An 18,064-nucleotide genomic window follows, 5' to 3' on the forward strand; every position below is an offset into this window, starting at 1 on the left:
GTGCCATGGGGATGGGGGGCTCCTGTACCCACAGCGCCATGGGGGTGGGGTTCTCCTGTACCCACAGTGCTATGGGGATGGGGGCTCCTGTGCCCACAGTGCTAAAGAAGGGCTGGATGCACCAGTCTGGGTTGGAGTTTTGCATTTTACCAGGATTGCTCTGTGGCTGGCCCTGGGTGTGGTAATTAGCTTTGTCCTCATTTTATCAAGAGGAAACTGAGGTACAGAATTTGCTTCACCTGAACTGCACAGCTCCTGGGTGTTGGAAGTAGGCCTTGAGCCCAGGAGGCCTAACCCCTGGGTGGAGCTCCCCACTCCTCCCCCCTTGGGGCTCCAGGCCTGCACCCCTCACCCCCACCCTCTGCCCAGGGCCTCAGGCAGTGTCTGCCCCCCCCAGCCTGGACCCTCTGGGTCCATCAAGATCCCCCATCTCCAAGATCCGGGCACCCTGAGTGCCAGGCCTGAGTCTGATTTTCCTCAAGGTCCCCACTAAGAGCAGAGCTCACCTTTGCCCCCACCCCCTGCCTGGGGAGGAGGCAAAGAGGGAGAGGAAGGGGTTAATGGGGGCTGAGGAGAAAGAGCCGGCGTCCTGGGGGGGCGAGGCTGGTTAACCGGGGATGGAACTGGGCTAGGCAAGGGCAGGGTGCTGGGGGAATCCTGAGGTACCAAGTTATCTGGGGAGGGGGTCACCAGCAGAGGTCCCTCCTCCCTCCCTTTCCCTCCCCCTTCCCCCCATTAGAGGGGACCGACTGGAGGCCCCCCACAAGGTGGAGGAAGGTGGAGACCAGATGAAGAAGTTCTGGGAGGATGGACAGACAGCCACAGAGGCAGAAAGAGGCTTCAGGGAGTTTGGGGTGTGTGTGTGTGTGCAGAGTCAGCCGACACACAGACAGACAGACAGACAGACAGACAGATCGGGTGTAAGGGGCTCAGTGCCAGGGGAAGGCTTGGGAAGGCTGAATTGGTGGACCAGGGCTGGGGGGCGGGGTGGGAGGACAGACAGACAGACAGCTTCCAGATTGGGGCTGGAGTAGGGAGGGCAGCCGGACGGCTGGGGAGTGCGGCCTTGTGTGCGGCACACGGGAGTGGGTGGACAGATGGACACGGGGCCGGGGCCGGCACGCGAGGCCAGGGCCAGGCCGAGGGCGCACGCGGCGGCGGCGGCCAGCGCGGGAGGCGGAGGCTGAGCGAGCCGGTGTTTGTGGAGCTGTCGGCTGCGGTGGAATTATGAAAAATAGCGGGCATCGGAGCCGGCCTTCAGCTTCGATTAGGGGAGATGGGACATGACAGGTGCGATCAATACGCAGCCGTTCTATAAAGTGTCAAGTAATGAATCAATTTCGACTAAATTTTCCATTTTTCAGAGGCCGTTCTCCGAGAGAAGAATATCCTCTTTTGTAAAGATATTATTATCGATTTCGGCGGCAATTTGACATCAGGGGTAGTTAATTCCACTCAGAATAAAATTGAAAACACTTGAGAGAGAAAAGAGAGAGGCGAAGAGTGAGACAGAGAGGGAGAGAGGGGGAGGGAGGGAGGGGCAGGGAGGGAAAGAGATGGATGGACAGAGAGACAGAGACCGGGAGATAGAGATGGAGGGGCAGTGGGGAGAGGCTGGTGTGGGGAGGGAGGGAGGAAAGGAGGGAGGGAGAAAGAGAGAGAGAGACAGAGAGACAGAGAGAGAAAGAGAGAGACTTGGAGGCTATGTGGAGAAGAGACTGAGGGGCAGAGATAAGACAAAAAAGCAGGCAGATGGACAGACAGACATGAAGGAAACATGACGAGAGATACGCAGGTGTCTCAGAGAAAAACCCAGACATTAGCAACTTGCCATAGAGAGGTTAAGAAAAAAAAAAAACCCAAAAAATAATAAAGTCAGAGAAAGAGAAAGATGTGGAGGCAGGAGGAGAACCAGACTGACACAGAAAAGACAGAAATGAGAGGACAGGCAGGGACAGGAACGGGAGCTGGGGAGATGCCAGAGACGCTGGAGGCCCCAGAAGCAGAGGCGAATGTGGGGAGCAGAGGAGCCATGGGCCTAGAGAAGGAGGGGTGTCCCAAGAGACGCAGGGGTGGGGGCAGAGGGCAGATGCAGAGGACACGGGGAGTTCTGGGGAGACCTTTCCGGTCAGCTTGTGGGGAACTGCTCTGGGGGCCGGGGCTTCTGGGGTGGCAGGGCTATGTTTAGGGGTGGGGTCTCTGTGCGCCTGTGCCCTCTGCACCCCCCACGTGGGTGTGGGCCAAGTCCGCTTTGTGACCCCACCCACCCAGCCTGGGCCCTGGGAGGGCAGCACCCCCCACCCCATGGGTCTCAGCCACAGGCGGTGGTGACATTTCTGGTTAGTGCCTGTCAGTTTACCAGCTGAAATCTCCATTTATCCCAGTCCTGGGCTGTAGGGGAGGAGAGATGGGGGAGGGGCTTCTTGGTCTGAGGGAGGAGACCTGGGGCCTGAACCCCTGTGTTCAGGGTGTTGGGGTCTGAACTCTGGGTCTGAAGGAGAAGGATTTGCCTGGACCCTTGGGTCTGAGGGAGGAGGCTAGGCCTGGACCCCTGGGCATGAGGGTGGAGGCTGGGGCCTGGCGGGGAGGGGGGGTGTGGGGGGGCAGACAGACCAGCACAGACCACGGTGCTGGCTGGGAATCCTGGACCACTGTCGGCCTCCCATGCAGAAAAGCCTGTGCCTGCTGCCCCCTAGTGGACAGGGAGGGGCCGTGCCGAGAGGTCAAGAACCTGGAGCCCCGGCCGGAGCCGACCCCTGTGGCAGCAGAACTGGGGGGTGGGGAGAAAAGGATGGCCTCGGAGCCAGGGGGAGGGAGAGGAGGGCTGAGCAGCCGGCCTAAAAAGAGGAAGGGGGCAGACAAGGCAGAGGGCCCCCCCCAAGGAGAGAGGGCACAAAGCAAGATCCATGGGGGGTGGGGGGCACTGCTGTTGACCGGCAGCCGTAGCTGTGCTGCCAGGCCTGGTACAGACAGACAGCGACCATGAGGAGCGAGCAGTGGGGGAACAGGGATGGCGCAGGTCCCGCGATGAAAGAAGACACGGAAAACAAGCAGATCCGGAGGTCAGGAGCACATGGAGAGGACAGGCATGCACGGAAAGACACACGAACAGACAGACAGACGGGTGGACACTTACACGGGTAGACAGAGAAGGGCCGGTGGACAGAGGGAGGCAGAAAAGGCAGGGCCCCAAAAGGCAAGCAGACACCCCAAAACAGAGGAGAGAGCGAGTCCCTGGGGATGAGGGGAGACTGAGGCCCAGTGGGTTTTTGTTTGTTGTTTACAGACTGAGGGGCTTTGGTGGCAAGACTTAGGAGGGAAGCTGGGGTTGGGGGGCTCTCCTGGCTGGGGTCTCATCTACTCGTCACCCCTCCCCGCTCCCCCCCACCCGGCGGGCTGCCCGGCGGAGGCGACAGATTGAGCGATGAGACGCATTACGCACTTAATCCGCCTGATTGAATGTTTTGCTTTCGCCCAAATTGAAACATTAAACAACACGGGACGAGAAGAGGCGGCCGCAAATCACTCATGAAAGATTCATCTTCTCCAGGCGGCCGCCGCTGCCACCCGCCTCCCCATGGCTGCCCGCCCCAGCTGGAAAGACTGAGAGTGGGGTGGGTGCGGGTGGGGGGCAGCACCCCTGTCCGCTCAGGGCGGACCCCCAACACTCATGGCCTGGGGAAGTCCTTCCTACTGTCTAGCTTCCATCCCACAGGTGGTCTTAGGAGACAGACACCCAGCTTCTGGAGAGTGCCTCCTTGGTGCTGTCCCTGCCTCTTTGAATGGGGAGCTCATTTGCCCAGGTCCAACTTGGGGCCACGGAAAGAGCTCCCAGGGTTGTTATGGGAGGTGGGGGGAGTGGGCTGCAGTTTGGGAATGTCTAGGAAGAGGGGGTACAGCGGGCTTCCTGGGTTCTGGATCTAGGGTGGGGTGGCATCCAAGATGGGAGTTGGAGGCGGTGGTAGTTGGGTCTGGATGAGTGGAAATGGGGGGACAGGAGTGGGTGGCGGCGTTCTCTGCCACTTGCCGAGTGCATCCGTGTGTCTGTCTGCCCGCGTGGCATGGGTGGCTTTTGTCGCTGTCTCACTCTGCTGGGCATCACGGGACCCCGGGTGGTCTGCCTGGATCTGAGTGTCACACTCTGTGTACTGGGTGTGGGGAGAATTTTTCTGGAATCTGTGACTGTCTGTGTGTCACTCTGTCGGCATCTCTGTGATGCTGGCTGTGCACTGTCTGTGTTTAAGCACTTCTGGGCCAGGCCTGTCTGTCTGTCTGTCCACCTGTCTTGGGGTTCCTGGGGTGTCTATGGCTGCCTGTGTCTCTGGCTGAGGGGGCATCACGGCGAGGACCTGGATAGAAACCAGGGGAGAGAGGGGGTAAGAAAGACAGAAGGACAGGACAGCGGTGGTGACGGTGACGTTGGGAGCGGGGAGCGGGGAGCAGGCGCGAGGCAGCTGGGGGGGCATCGTGGGCGCCACGGCCGGAGCGGGTGATCAATATTCGATTTAGGTTTTAATTCCGGGGCTTTCGGAGCCTGTCAGGCCTGATGTATGAGCTCAGACCAGGGCCGCCCAGCCAGCCACCCCACCGATGCCCATGGCCTGTGGCCTGGCCTGGCCCCTGCTCTCCCTCCGTGGCCCCTCCAGGGTGGGCTATGGCAGAGGGGGAGGGGAGGGCCCGTGAACTTGAACTTGGCTGCCTTCTCCACAGGCAGGCGTGGCGGACAGGGGGGCCAGCAGGAACCCCACAGGCCCATACTGCCTCAGAGACATCTGTGTGGGGTCCCACAGCCTGGGCAGCAGCACTGGCCTGTGCACACGCCACCACACACACACACACACACACACACACACACACGTGCGCGTGCATGCACACTCCCCCATTCCAAATCCATGGGCACACGCCAATTCTGACACAGCTGCCCCATACAAATGTCCTCCGACACGGGTCCACACACAAGTTCTGACACCCCCAGAAAGCACACGCAGACACACGGAGGCCCCACGTTGATCGGAGCCGAGGACAATGGGGAGACGACGATGGTTCTGGAAAGAGGAGACAGAGCCACTCAGAGAGACAGACTGACAGCCACAGACTGCGAAGAGCAAAAGCCAAAACTCAAAAAGCCCAGCCGGCCGCGGAAGTGGCCACTCAAGGCCGGGAGGGGACGCAGAGGCTGGGGGAGGGGGGCGCGGAGACTGGGCTCCGGAGAGGGGGATGGGGACCCTCTCTTTTCCAGATGCCCCCCCAAACCCTGTCTCTCTCTCTCAGGAAGATGGATCCACCGCCCTCCCTGATGACAATGCTGTCTGCGCAAACTTTAATTAACACTTTGAGTTAATTAGTTCGAGATCATTTAGGAGTAAAATGTTTTTATTAGGGAGGCTGCGAGCCTGTTGATGGATGGGGCGCGATTCGCTCTTCCGCCTGCGGGGACAGGCGGTAAACAGAAATCAATCAGGGGCTCCCAGCCCAGCCCCCCAGTGCCAAGCTCCCAGCCTAGGGCCAAGGAGTCCAGGGTCGGGGTTCCTCTCCCCAAGGAGGGGAGTGCCTGCTCTCGACCTCCTCCCTCAGACCCAGGGGTCCAGGCCCCAGCCTCCTCCCCTCAGACTCGGGACTCCAGGCCCCAGCCTCCTCCCTCAGACCCGGGGGATCCAGACCCTGACTCACTGCTCAGCCCTCAGCCCTACTAGTCTGGACTCCAGGCCTCCTCTCCTCCCTCAGACTGCAACCAGCCGCGTCTCCCTGTATGGAGTCCCTCTCCCACAAGGGCCAGGAGTCCTGAGGCACAGCTCCGAGAACCAATGTGGGGAGCTCCCCAGGCCTCAGGAACCCCAGCCTTGCCTAGCCTCACAGGGGGACCCTGTGAGGGGGGGGGACCCCCCCACCCCCTCCATCCCTCCCTGGGTCTGGGTTCCCCCGCCCCCTAGGTCCCTCCCAGGGTCTGGGTCCCCCTCTCCTCCTGGGGTCCCCCACCCCGTCGAGTCTTCCTAGGGTCTGGGTGCCCCCACTCCTCCGGGGTCCCCCACCCCTGCCCGTCTGCCCCGGTGACTGACGGCTTCATCAGGTGTCCGCGGCGAGGGCGGGGCCGGGCCGGGGCCGGGCCAGGGCGGGGGCCGGGGGTTCCGGGGCGATAAATCTTCATCAGGCGGCGGCGGGGGGGCCATTAGGCGCTAATGGGAAGATGGAGGGGCTGTCGGCCGCGCGGGCCGGGCCTCATTTGTCCTGCTTCCCGCTCCATTGCGCCGCCGCCCCCGCCGCGTGCCCCATTTCCGCTCCAGACCTTTGCAAAGGTCTGGGGGGGGGCACCAGGAGAGGGGAGCCCCGGGGCCTGGGGGGCATCAAGAAAGGGAGCCCCGGGAACCGTGGGGGCACAGAGGAGGGGAGCCCCGGGGACGGGGGGGGCACAGAGAGGAGGGGGCCCCCGGGGACGGGGGGGCACAGAGAGGAGGGGAGCCCCGGGGACGGGGGGGCACAGAGAGGAGGGGGCCCCCGGGGACGGGGGGGCACAGAGAGGAGGGGGCCCCCGGGGACGGGGGGGCACAGAGAGGAGGGGAGCCCCGGGGACGGGGGGGGCACAGAGAGGAGGGGAGTCCCGGGGACGGGGGGCACAGAGAGGAGGGGAGCCCCGGGGACGGGGGGGGCACAGAGAGGAGGGGAGTCCCGGGGACGCGGGGGGTCACAGAGAGGAGGGAGTCCCGGGGACGGGGGACACAGAGAGGAGAGAGCCCCGGGGACGGGGGGGCACAGAGATGGGGGAGCCCTGGGCCCGTGGGGGGGGGGCACAGAGGAGCTAGCAGCCCGGGTGACTGGGGAGTTCCCCGGGGGGCGCCCAGGAGCCCGGGGAGGGGAGGGAGGGGAGCTGGGCCGCGGCGGGCTCGGCGGTGGGGAGGGTGGGAAGTTGGGCCCTGGCGGACTGAAGGCGGCGGAGGTCGGAGGGACAGGGATGGGGCTCCCGGGGGGGGGGGTGGTGAACAAGAGGGGCCGGCGCGTCCAAGGGGAGTGCGAGGGGCGTTCAGGGGGGCCGAGCCCGCGCCCGGCTGGAGTGGGGCTCGCCGGCACCGGGGCGGGGTCCCTGGAGGCCGCGCCCCGCCCGCCGCGCCCGGACTCGGGGCCGCGTCCGCTCTCATTTCTCTGCCCATTTTTCTTCCTCTCCTGTCACTCGGCGCCGCCCGCCCGCGCCCGCCACCGCCGCTGCCCGCGGGGACCCCGCGGCCGCCCGCACCCCACCCGCGGGGGCCCCTCTGCAGCCACGGCCCACATCCCCTGCCTCTCCCTCGTACTGTGTGCACCCCTCCATTCTCGGGGTGAGACCCCCGGGGCGCCCCCCTCCCACGTCTTCCCCCACCGCCCAGCCCGGGTCAGCACCTGCTCCCCCAGCACCTGCCTCCCCCAGCACCTGCCCCCCCCAAGCACCCAGGCAGACTGCAGGCCTCTGGGGCCGGGCCTGGAGTCTTCCTCAGTTCACCAGTGCCACCCGGGCCCAGGACAGAACCCCAGTTCACCCCACCCCCCACATGAGGACTCCGGGCCCTGTTGGTTCCTTCCGAAGCCAGGCATGCAGGCCCGCTCCCTGTCAGGGAAATTACTTCATGGGGCACCCCTAGGCTGGGCAGTCAGCCCCAGACTGGAATCAAAAGTCCCAGGGTGGTCACCCCTAAAGTATGCTTTCCTCAGGGAACCCTAAACATCCATCAGCACCCCTAGGCCAGTCACCCACGATCTGGTCAAATGGTCCCCATGGCTCCACACACCCACTCCTCATGGACCCCAATTCTCAACACACCTCAACTAGGCAAACCAAATCAACCCTAAAGCAAGCACCAGACCCAGAATCAGCACATGGGTGGCCGAACTTGGGTCACCTTCAAGTTCCCCAAATTTGGCATCTGGGTCTCCAGACTCACCATCCCGAGACTGGGCAGGTGGGAGCCCAGGAAATGACTCCTGAGCTCGCCATCCCGGCCCTCAGCTGTCCTCACAAGTGTATCCGGTAGCCCCCAGAACCTGGCAGAAGGCATTCTAGTCACCCCCAAATTCAGCATCTTTTCCCTCCCTCCCTCCCTCCCTCCCTCCCTCCCTCCCTCCCTCCCTCCCTTCCTTCCACAGGATCTCAGTATGTAGCCCAGACTGGCCTTGAACTGCTCATCCTCCTGCCTCCATCTCCCAAATGGTTGGGATTACAAGCATGCTTCACCACACCCCGCCAAAGTCTGCAGTTCAGCCTCAGCATTTCCCTCCTCAAAGCAGGAACCAGCACATAAGTGAATCTCTACCACCCTGCCCACCTGCCCACCTCCCCAGCTGGAGTGTGAACCCACAGGATGGTACTATGTCAGATACAGGCAGTAGAGCCTCCGGGGGGTGGGATCAGAACCCTTCATAGTTAATTGGACCCCTCTCAGAACCCCCAGGCAGAGTGCAGTAAACTAAACAGTTTCCCTTCAAATGGACCTAGGACTCAGCCTCCCCTTGAAAGAGTGACACACAGATCAGCAAACAAAACACCTTCTGCTACCTGCAACCCCCCGCTGCCAAATTGGGATGGGATCTTGGCTCCAAATAGACCCAGCAAACTTGACTCAGCCTTGGGTCCCCCAAGTTTCCAGCCTGCCTTGGTCTCCCAGGATGAGGCACTCTCCCTGGGGAACGTCTGGAGGAAGGACTTGTCCACCCTCTGGTGGCCAAAGCTGGAACAGCAGCACCCTTGGTGTCTCTCCAGGCTTCAATTGGGGAGGGCATCCTTGTCTCCATACTCCCAAGTCATTTGACCACACTCAGGTCCCTCCTCTTCCTTCACATCTCTGCCTCACCTTCCCCAGATTAGATCCTCTCAGACACAGCCCATTCCCCGCAGGCCCCCAGAGGGTTGCTTTTTGTTTTTATGGTCTCTGTTCTGGGAATTGAACTCAAGGCCTGGGGGTGCTGTCCCTGGGTTTTCTACTATTAGAGCCGCAGTTCCACTTCTGGCTTTTTTGGTGGTTAGTTGGAGATAATGGTCTCACAAGCTTCTTGCTCAAGCTGGCTTCAAGCTCCAATCTTCAGATCTCAGCCTCCTGAGTAGCTAGGATTATAGGTGTGAGCCACTAGTCCCTGGCTGGTCTGTCTCTTCCCCCCCCCCCCCTTTTTTGGCCAGTCCTGGGCCTTGAATGCAGGGCCTGGGCACTGTCCCTGAGCTTCTTTTGCTCAAGGCTAGCACTCTACCACTTGAGCCACAGTGCCACTTCCAGCCTTTTCTCTTTACGTGATACTGAGGAATCGAACCCAGGGCTCCATGCACGCTAGGCAAGCACTCTACCACTAGGCCACATTCCCAGCCCTCATCAGTATATACAGGTCTTGTGTGATCTGGTCCTCAGTTTTACGTAAAGTTGTTCCCTTTGTTCTACCACAGACAGAAGCTGTCCTGTCATTAGCAGGTCTGACCTCAGTGCCTTTGCACTCTCCCTCTGGAATATATTTCTCTCGACCTCCACAGTATCCGCTAGGCCTCAAACCCCAGCGAGAGCTGTCACTCCACTGTAGGTGAGCGTCCGGCTTGTCCCCTCCCTTCAGCCGTACATATGGATTCACAGTGTTAACTTTCCATATTATATTATCATCACATCTTTCCAAGGTGAAAAAAAGTGAAGTGAGGTCTGGGAATGTGGCTTAGTGGTGGAGTGCTTGCCTAGCATGCATGAAGCCCTGGGTTCGATTCCTCAATACCATATACACAGAAAAAGCCAGAAGTGATGCTGTGGCTCAAGTGGCAGAGTGCTAGCCTTGAGCAAAAAGAAGCCAGGGACAGTGCTCAGGCCCTGAGTCCAAGCCCCAGGACTGGCAAAAACAAAACAAAAAAGTGAAGTGAATCCTATGTCCAAAATTGTATCCTGCCAGCACAGTCCATGTAGAAATGGCTAATGAGGATGTCACCGCTTTTCCTGGTCTCTGCACAGCTCACCGTGTTTTATACATAGACAGGTTGTGCCTCACGTGCACACTTGCCGCCCAGGCTGGGATGGAATGCTGGGCAATGCCAGGGTAGGCGGGGCCACTTGGGTGATGGGGGTACAGGCTGGAGAGGCGGGGCCACACTGCAAGGCCTTGGGAGAGGCTGCCTCAGCTCTTCCCGTGGCTCATTCTGTGTCCCAGAGGCCTCCCCTCCCAGCAGCCCCGTCTAGCACAGCTTCCCAGGCCCCATCTGGTACTCGCTCTGCCAACCTGTGCTTCCTGCATTTTGCCCACCCATTCACATTGGTACCAGTGTTCCCACAGGGTGAGCCTGCAGCTCAACAACCGGTCAATTGCACTGGGTGTGGTAGTGCATGCCTATAATACCAACACTGGGAAGGCAGAAGCAGGATTGAGTTCTTGAGGCCCAGTTTCTGGGCTGCATAGTAGAATGGTTGCTTTGAAAACACAGGCAGAAGCAATCTTCTCTCTCTCTCTCTCTCTCTCTCTCTCTCTCACCTCCCTGCTCATTTGTCTTTCCCATGTCACCTTGGAGGTGGTCATCCTCTTTTGTTTGGTGATGGGGGTACTGGGGTTTGAACTTGGGTCCTCAATTGTTGCTAAGCAGACACTCTTACCACTGAGCCATACCTCCACCCCTAATCTTTGCTGATTATCTTTGAGAGAAGAGTCTTGCTCCCTGCCTTGGTTTGTATTGGGGAGGAACCTGTCAGGCTTTCCTGTCCCTAGGATAGTGAATGCTAAGCCATTGGTGTCTGTCCAGTTCTTCCTTGAGATCGGGTCCTGAAGAAGATTTCTGCCCCTGTTGGTCTCAAACTGTGAACCTCCCATTCTAGTAGCTAGGATTACAAGGGACAAGGGTGAGCTATAGACGCTGGCTTTGAACTGTGATCCTCAGCCTCCTGAGTAGCTAGGACTATAGGTGCCATCCACCAGTGCCCGGCTTGGCTTCCCTCTTTTACGTGGAAACCACCTCAGGACTCTCTCTGAGCACAGACTCTCTCATAGCAGCACGAGGGTGCCAGCCCAGGAAGGCCTTGTGCGGAGGGTGCTTGGCTCACATCTGGGGACTCAGTGTGTCTTCTGGCCTGGTGACTCGGTAGGTAAACTCCTGCCTTCTATTCTTCAGATAGTCGCATGCTTTGCCTGGTCCAGCTCTTGACCTCCATCCTTTCTATTTTCCCAAGTAGCTGGGGCCATGCTTGGCTGCAAACAGCATTCTTTACAGAGCCGGGAGGCTGGAATTGTGGCCCACGGAGGAGGGTATGGATGTGGCCCCTCCCAGAGAGCAGCTGAGGACAGCTCCCATAGGTTGTCAGTGCTAGAAGTCAGCCATCCTGGGTGACAGAGCTGGGAGACTCCGAAGCTGGCTTCTGGGTTGCTCTTAACTTGCATCCCCCCCTCTCCCTTACCCCTCCCTCCTGCCCCCACCCCACCCCTGCTCCTCTTGCTGTTTCTGCTTTGTTTCTTCATGGTGGATCATAATGAAGAATGACTCTGCTGCGACCTGAATACTCCCAGCAAATTCTCAAGCCTGGGGCTGGTCTTGGGGCCCTGACCACTCTCCTCTGCTCTTCTTAGCACTGGCCCACCTAACAATGGAGCTTTCTAGGAGGTGCAGGGGATGGCACCCAGGGCCTTGAGCCTGCTAGGCAGGTGCTCCACCACGTGAGCCATGCCCCAGTCCTGTCTGGTCTGTTTTTCTTTTTTTTTTTTTTTCCAGTCCTGGGGCTTGAACTCAGGGCCTGAGCACTCTCCTGGCTTCTTTTTGCTCAAGGCTAGCACTCTACCACTTGAGCTACAGTGCCACTTCTGGCTATATAGCCATATATGTGTATACACACATATGTGGTACTGAGGAATGGAACCCAGGGCTTCATGTATGGGAGGCAAGCACTCTACCATTAGGCCATATTCCCAGCCCCTAGCTTCAGTTTTTTATAGAAGGGCACTCACTCTCTGCCTCCTGAGTATCTGGGATAACAGGTGCGCACCGCCATATCTGGACCAGCATCCTATAATATTTTACTCACAAGTCCTGTCTCCTGTCTTTCCCACGTCCGGTCCCCATCTTTCTCTCTGGCATTCACACCACCCCCCTACAGACTCACAGAAGACACCAGAAAAAGTGCTCAGAATGAACGACAACAGTAACAACTTTATTTCCACAGGTGGGTCCCCCCTGGGCTGGTGGTATGGGGGCACCTGTGGCTGGACTGTGGGGCATATGGGACAGGGTGGTCAGGGTGGGGTGCCCACCTGGGGAGGGAAGCAGACTCTGAAAGACACCTCACACCGGTTCCATCTGTAGTTCCTCCCCCTCTGCAGCCTCGACATGATGGAGGGCGGCGTGGGAGCCAATGAGCACCAGGGTGGCTCCTGCCCCCAAATGTACAGTTCAGGAACTCTTCCTCATCCGTCCCCCACCACCCAGTCCCGCTCCCCCGGGCCCAGTACTCACCCAGGACCCAGAAGACCGCAGAGCCCGCGCCAGCCAGCCAGAAGAAGGGGAAGGAGACGCCTCCGGCCAGTGCATACTGATGGGCTGGACTCAGTTCTCGGCCTGGGGCACATGCAATGCACATCGGTCCCCCACCTGGCCCTTCTGGGGTACCCCTGCTGCCTCCCTCTCCTCACCTATGGTGACTATGCAAAGCCCTTCACTTCACAGTTCCCCCAACTCTTTTCCATCCCCCATCTGCACTCAAGGACATGCCGGCCAAGTCTCTATGTGGTGCCCCCCCGGGGCAGAGGCTGAGCTGGGTCTATGTCCTTTGAGATGTTTCACAAGGACTTGGTTTGTGGCTGACAAATATACTTAATACAGATTTCTGTGCTTCACAGCTCCGCCCACCTGCCTGCCTTCATCTACACAACTTGCAGGCCTTGACCGACCTTGACCTGGGTCTGTCCGACCCATCCCAACTCCCTGGAATTTTCCCCAGCATCTTTCTCTGAGTGGCCCTCAACACCAGGCTGGGGACTCGGGAGTCTAGGCCTTCTCTGGCAAGATATTCCTGATCTGAGCCCCGGGAAGCAGGAGGCAGGGACAGATCTAGGCCTGTGCAAGATCGCCATCTGCTGTCCAACAAGGGCACCTGCAGCTGATGCTAGCTGCAGAAGTTAGAGGAAAGCTCACCTCACAGGAGATCCAAGGGGCCATGAGTTCTAAAGTATTTTATTCGGAGAAGAGCCATTTGGGGGTGGGGGTGGGAGTGGAACTGAGACTGGGTGAGGGTATCGAGAAGATCTAGGATCTTAAGGTTCAGGATTGGTGATTGTCGTGTATACTCAGGCACTGGAAGACTTGGGTTTGGGATTGCAGGGACCAGAGATCTGAGTCCGGGAGGGGATGTCTTACCAAAGAGTACAAGCTTGGACTGCAGCGTGCGCAGATAGAGGATGTAACAGGCACCAAAGAAGACGGCCAGGGCAACCAGCAACATGGGGGATGTTACCCTGGGGGACGAGGGCCGAGATCAGGCATCTAGGGCCCTGACAACCAGAGGACCCCAACCTCCTATACAAGTGGCTGGAGCTATGGCCCTGAGGCAGGAAGGCCAAATCACATCGGGCTACCCTGAATTCTGGCCAGGTTGGTGAGGAAGTACAGACCCAGTCCTTTGTACCCTGGTGACAAGGTCTGGCAGCATTAACCCCAGGGAGCGGGGCTTTGGGTGGAGCTGGGCTATGGGGTGGGGCCTCTGGCTGATTCAAGGCCTATGGGACCAGGGCTGGGCAGGTCCAGGGATGGCCTGGAGAATGGATGGGGCCTCTAGAGGAGTCAGGAGGCGGAGCCTGGCCATGCATCAGGAGTCAGGGCAGGGCCCAGGGCGGAGCCAGGAAATGGGAAGAACTGGTCTGGGGGTCAGTGACTGGAGGAAGGGGCTTCAGGGGGCTACGGGGGGGGGGGGCGTGGGGGAGAAGGTGGAGCCTGTCAGAAGGGCAGGTATTGGAGGGCGGGGCCAGGACAGGGCAGAGCCTGTCAGCGGGATAGGGATTGGAGGACGGGGAGGGACGGGGCAGAGCTTGTCCGCAGGACAGGGATTGGAGGGGGTCCAGGGGCGGGGCTTGTCTGAGGGGCAGTGATTGGAGGGCGGGGCCAGGGCGGGGCGGAGCCTATCAGAGGGACAGGGTTTGAGGACAGGGCCAGGGACGGGGCGGAGCTTGTCCGCAGGACAGGGACTGGAGGGCGGGGCCAGGACGGGGTGTGGGGGGGTTGCAGGGCTGCGGGACTCACACGCAGTAGACGATGAGGCCCAGGAACACGAACACGTAGTTGCTCTGGTAATACTCCACATTGCGTACCAGGCGCTGGCACAGCTCACCCAGGTTGCGGGGTCGTGAGAATCGATTCTGGTCCACGAAGGTGCCCCAGGGCCGGATGGTCGCACGGCGTCGCTCCAGCCATTCCCGGCCTACGCCAGAGGGAATCAGCTTGGGCAGCAGGGTCCTGGAGGGCGGGGGCGGGTCAGCGGCAGGCGGGGACGGGGGCCCACACCCGAGGGGGACGTGCAGGGGAGAGGAGCTGGGCTCAGGGTTCTGGGAGCGGGCCCGGAGATCCCGCGCCTTGGGTCGCGGGGGGGAGGGGAGTAGGGCGGCTAGCTCACGCGGCGCTCAGCCCTTCCGCCTCGGCGTCGTTCTGCTGGTCCTTCTGAGCAGCCATGTCTGCGTCAGGACGGGTAGAGCCGCTGTAGCCCGCCCCTAGTCCCGCCGACTCTGCCGGCTCCGCCCGAGCCTCCAGCTCGGCGGAGCCGACGTGGCCACGCTCCGAGCCTCGGCAGGCGGTAGTTGCGCCGCTGAGCATTGTGGGAATTGTAGTCCTGGCGGCGTCCGGAAGGGTGGGCGTCATCATGGCGGCCTGGTTCGCAAGACACCTTGGGAGTTGTAGTCCCGAAAGGCGGTAAACGCCTTTGAACATTTCGGGAGTTGTAGTTGGGGGGGGCGGGGAAAGCGGGTGGTGGTGGTGTGAGGTCTGGCAAGCTGGCTGTCAAGAGTGAAGACATTCGTTATGTTTAATGTTCTAGGTGAATTTCCTTTGGCGTACCCCACGTCGTTACTGTATATGATTTTGGTACACTGGATATTGTATATATGATTACCTGAACTAGGGAAGGGAAAGAAAAATGAGGAAGGGTGTAACAAATATGACAAGAAATGTACTCAGCACCTTATTATGTAACTGTACCCCCTCTTGTCAATAAAATTTAATTTAAAAAAAAGAGTGAGGACATTCTGAGGGCTCGAATAGCAGAAGCAGGTGTGTATACTCTCCTGTGGAGGGTGAAATGGGAACTGCAAACCTGTCATTCTAGAGAGCATAAAAGACATTGGACTGGCTGTTGGTGGCTCACGCCTTTAATCCTAGCTACTCAGGAGGCTGAGACAAAACCAATGCAAGGACTGGGAGTGTGGCTTAGCGGTAGAGTGCTTGCCTAGCATGCATGAAACCCTGGGTTCAATTCCTCAGCACCACATAAACAGAAAAGGCCAGAAATGGTGCTGTGGCTCAAGTGGTAGAGTACTAGCTTTGAGCAAAAAGAAGCCAGGGACAGTGCTCAGGCCCTGAGTCCAAGCCCCAGGACTGGCAGAAAACAAAAAAAAAAACAGTGCAAGCAGGGCTAGACAGGGCACACCTGTCATCTCTGCTACACCAGAAGCTTAACTAGGAAAATTGTGCCTGTAATCTCCATCCCAGAAAACCACATGCCCATACATTTACACAGAACAAAGAAAGAAAAGTTTATTGTCAGCAAAGGGACTGACAAGGCCCATTCTTATAGGGAGAAGATGCACTTGGCTTTGTCTGAGGTGGCCTTTATAACCTAGAGAGGCTAGGAGGCGGAGACAGGGACTTCATCATGGTGGACTAGGATTTATGGCACCAAGCAGTATAAAAGGGGGCCCGCAGCTGGCCAGACTGAAGGTCACTTTTAGGGGGTCCTGTTACTTTTTATGGTTGTAACTGGCCCAATGGAGAGTCATCTCAAGGTAGAGGGAAGATCAATTATTTACTGCCTGCACCATATGGACCTGATGTTGGTCGTTCCAGGAAAGGTGCCTGCCAGGTCCTGGGAAAGGAGCATGCAAAGCTATGGGAAAGGAGCCTATTGGACTAACAGTGCCCTAGGCAGGCCCAAGCATAAACAGGAGGACTTATTTAAGAAATAAAACAAAAAGGGCTAGAGGGTGTGGCCCCCCAAACTTTCATTTGAATTCAGAGTGATGGGGGTGCAGTGGTGACTAGCTGAGCACCCCAGGGAGTGAGGAATTGCTGGAACCAGGCTGGAGGCAAAGGCCATGCCAGCCTTGGATGCGCTGAGCTGAGGTCCCTGGTGAGAACGGAGTGAAAGCTCTTTGTCCTGTGACCCACCAGCAGCAGAACTTGGGGAGCAGATGCTGTCGAGTTGGGCTTTATGGGGTAGGGCTCTCTGAATGTGTTGAGGGGCTTGGGGGGACAGGATGCAGGCATGGGACAATTGGGGACTCCTGAGAGAGGAGTCCCGGCAGATAGCCCTTGAACCAGGGCTGGTGTTGGGGGATGAGAGGCGCTTGAGACGGTTGGGAGAGATGGTTCCTGGCGCTGAGAGGCCTCCTTCCTGCCTTATGCATCCACAAAGAAAGTGGGGCTGGCAGGGGAGGAAGACAGCACAGCCAGCCAGAAAGATGGGTGGCATTGTCGGCTGTGTGAGCCAGAAGTCCCGCTCTGCTTGGCCTTGGGCTTCCCACCTGTGTGAGCGAGGGAGTATTTTCCCCTACTGGGAACGAATGGAGCATGTCCATGGGTGATCCAACAGTGCTCTGGGCTCACACAGCCTCTTCCAGAACCAGCTCTGTCCAGTCCCAGGACAAGGCCTAGTGTCTGGCTCCCTCCCTGCTCGGTGCTCTTCAGATGATGTCTTGTACACACACACACACACACACACACACACACACACACACACACGCATGCATGCCTCTTAGGGCCTAGTGTCCTGGCCACCCATATTTCTGAATTGGGGGTCAAGCAGGCCTGGGTCCCCTCCTCCAACTTATACCCTGGTCTGTGTGAGAAGGGCAGCCTCAAGGTCTTAGCTGCCTGCCAGAATGGCGAAGGGCACAAGGCTTGGCAATACTGACCGGTGGTGGGGATTTGCAGCCATGAGGACTTTGTTGCATTGCTGGATGTAAATGCCACAGCTACCAGGCCCTTGGCTCTTGTAGTTTCCATTAAAGCTAAACAGCCGGGGCTGGGGATATGGCCTAGTGGCAAGAGTGCCTGCCTCGGATACACGAGGCCCTAGGTTCGATTCCCCAGCACCACATATACGGAAAACGGCCAGAAGCGGCGCTGTGGCTCAAGTGGCAGAGTGCTAGCCTTGAGCGGGAAGAAGCCAGGGACAGTGCTCAGGCCCTGAGTCCAAGGCCCAGGACTGGCGGGGGAAAAAAAAAAAAAAAAAAGCTAAACAGCCTAAAGCTAGGCAGGCATGGTAGTGCATGCCTCTAATACCAGCTACTAGGGAGGCAGAAATGGTAGGACTGTGGTAAAAGTACAAGACCCTATCTAAAATAAACTAAAGGACTAGGAATGTGGCTTAGTGGTAGAGTGCTCGCTTTGCATGCATGAAGCCCTGGATTCGATTCCTTAGCACCACATAAACAGAAAAAGCCGGAAGTGGTGCTGTGGCTCAAGTGGCAGAGTGCTAGCCTTGAGCTCTAAAAAGAAGCCAAAGACAGTGCTCAGGCCCTGAGTCCAAGGCCCAGGACTGGCAAAAAAAAAATTTTTTTTTAAACAAACTAAAAAGGAAGAAGAAAGAAAGGGACCAAGGGCTTAAGTGCACATGCAAGCCTTGAGTTCAAATCCCAGCATTGCCAAAATGTTGAAAAAGAACAGATCCAAGCCAGGTGCCAGTGGCTCAAGCCTGAAATCCTGGTGACTCAGGAGGCTGAGATCTGAGGACCATAGTTCTGAAGCCAACCCAGGCAGGAAAGCTCATGAGACTCTTATCTCCAAGCAACCACCAGAAGTGGTGCTGTGGCTCTATGTGATAGAGGGCTAGCCTTGAGCATAAAAGCTCAAGGGCAACACCCAGACCCCGAATTTAAGAAAAGAAAAAGGAAAGAAAAAAGA

The 18,064-nt window shown here is 58.6% G+C and overlaps 2 protein-coding genes across 2 annotated transcripts in view; both read right to left on the reverse strand.

Moving 5' to 3' along the window:
- Nucleotides 1-11,954, reverse strand: part of Erfl (ETS repressor factor like) — a 32,778-nt gene extending 20,824 nt beyond the window's left edge. The window contains 4 exon segments of the mRNA XM_048329981.1: nucleotides 1,010-1,214; nucleotides 2,732-2,837; nucleotides 4,930-5,045; nucleotides 11,911-11,954. Coding sequence (XP_048185938.1) covers nucleotides 1,010-1,214; nucleotides 2,732-2,837; nucleotides 4,930-5,045; nucleotides 11,911-11,954 — 471 coding nt within the window.
- Nucleotides 11,955-12,092: 138 nt separating this feature from the next.
- On the reverse strand, nucleotides 12,093-14,754 carry Rabac1 (Rab acceptor 1). The gene is made up of 5 exons (XM_048329432.1): nucleotides 14,565-14,754; nucleotides 14,195-14,407; nucleotides 13,316-13,413; nucleotides 12,416-12,517; nucleotides 12,093-12,333 (listed from the first exon to the last, which is right to left on the reverse strand). The coding sequence occupies exons 1-5, from the start codon at nucleotides 14,618-14,620 to the stop codon at nucleotides 12,245-12,247; spliced, it is 558 nt and encodes a 185-aa protein (XP_048185389.1). The 5' UTR covers nucleotides 14,621-14,754; the 3' UTR covers nucleotides 12,093-12,244.
- Between the last annotated feature and the right edge of the window lie 3,310 nt (nucleotides 14,755-18,064).

Source organism: Perognathus longimembris, chromosome 20, assembly GCF_023159225.1.
Source record: "Perognathus longimembris pacificus isolate PPM17 chromosome 20, ASM2315922v1, whole genome shotgun sequence".
Lineage (NCBI taxonomy): Eukaryota > Metazoa > Chordata > Mammalia > Rodentia > Heteromyidae > Perognathus > Perognathus longimembris.

Bases quoted from the DNA above. Each gene is read 5' to 3' on its own strand.
- Rabac1 (XM_048329432.1), bottom strand. From the start codon at position 14,620: ATGGCTGCTCAGAAGGACCAGCAGAACGACGCCGAGGCGGAAGGGCTG. The intron at 13,414-14,194 runs GTGAGTCCCGCA...CTCGTCCCCCAG, and splicing joins GGCCTCATCGTCTACTGCGT to GGTAACATCCCCCATGTTGC. The intron at 12,334-12,415 runs GTGAGTACTGGG...ATTTGGGGGCAG, and splicing joins TGCGGTCTTCTGGGTCCTGG to GAGCCACCCTGGTGCTCATT.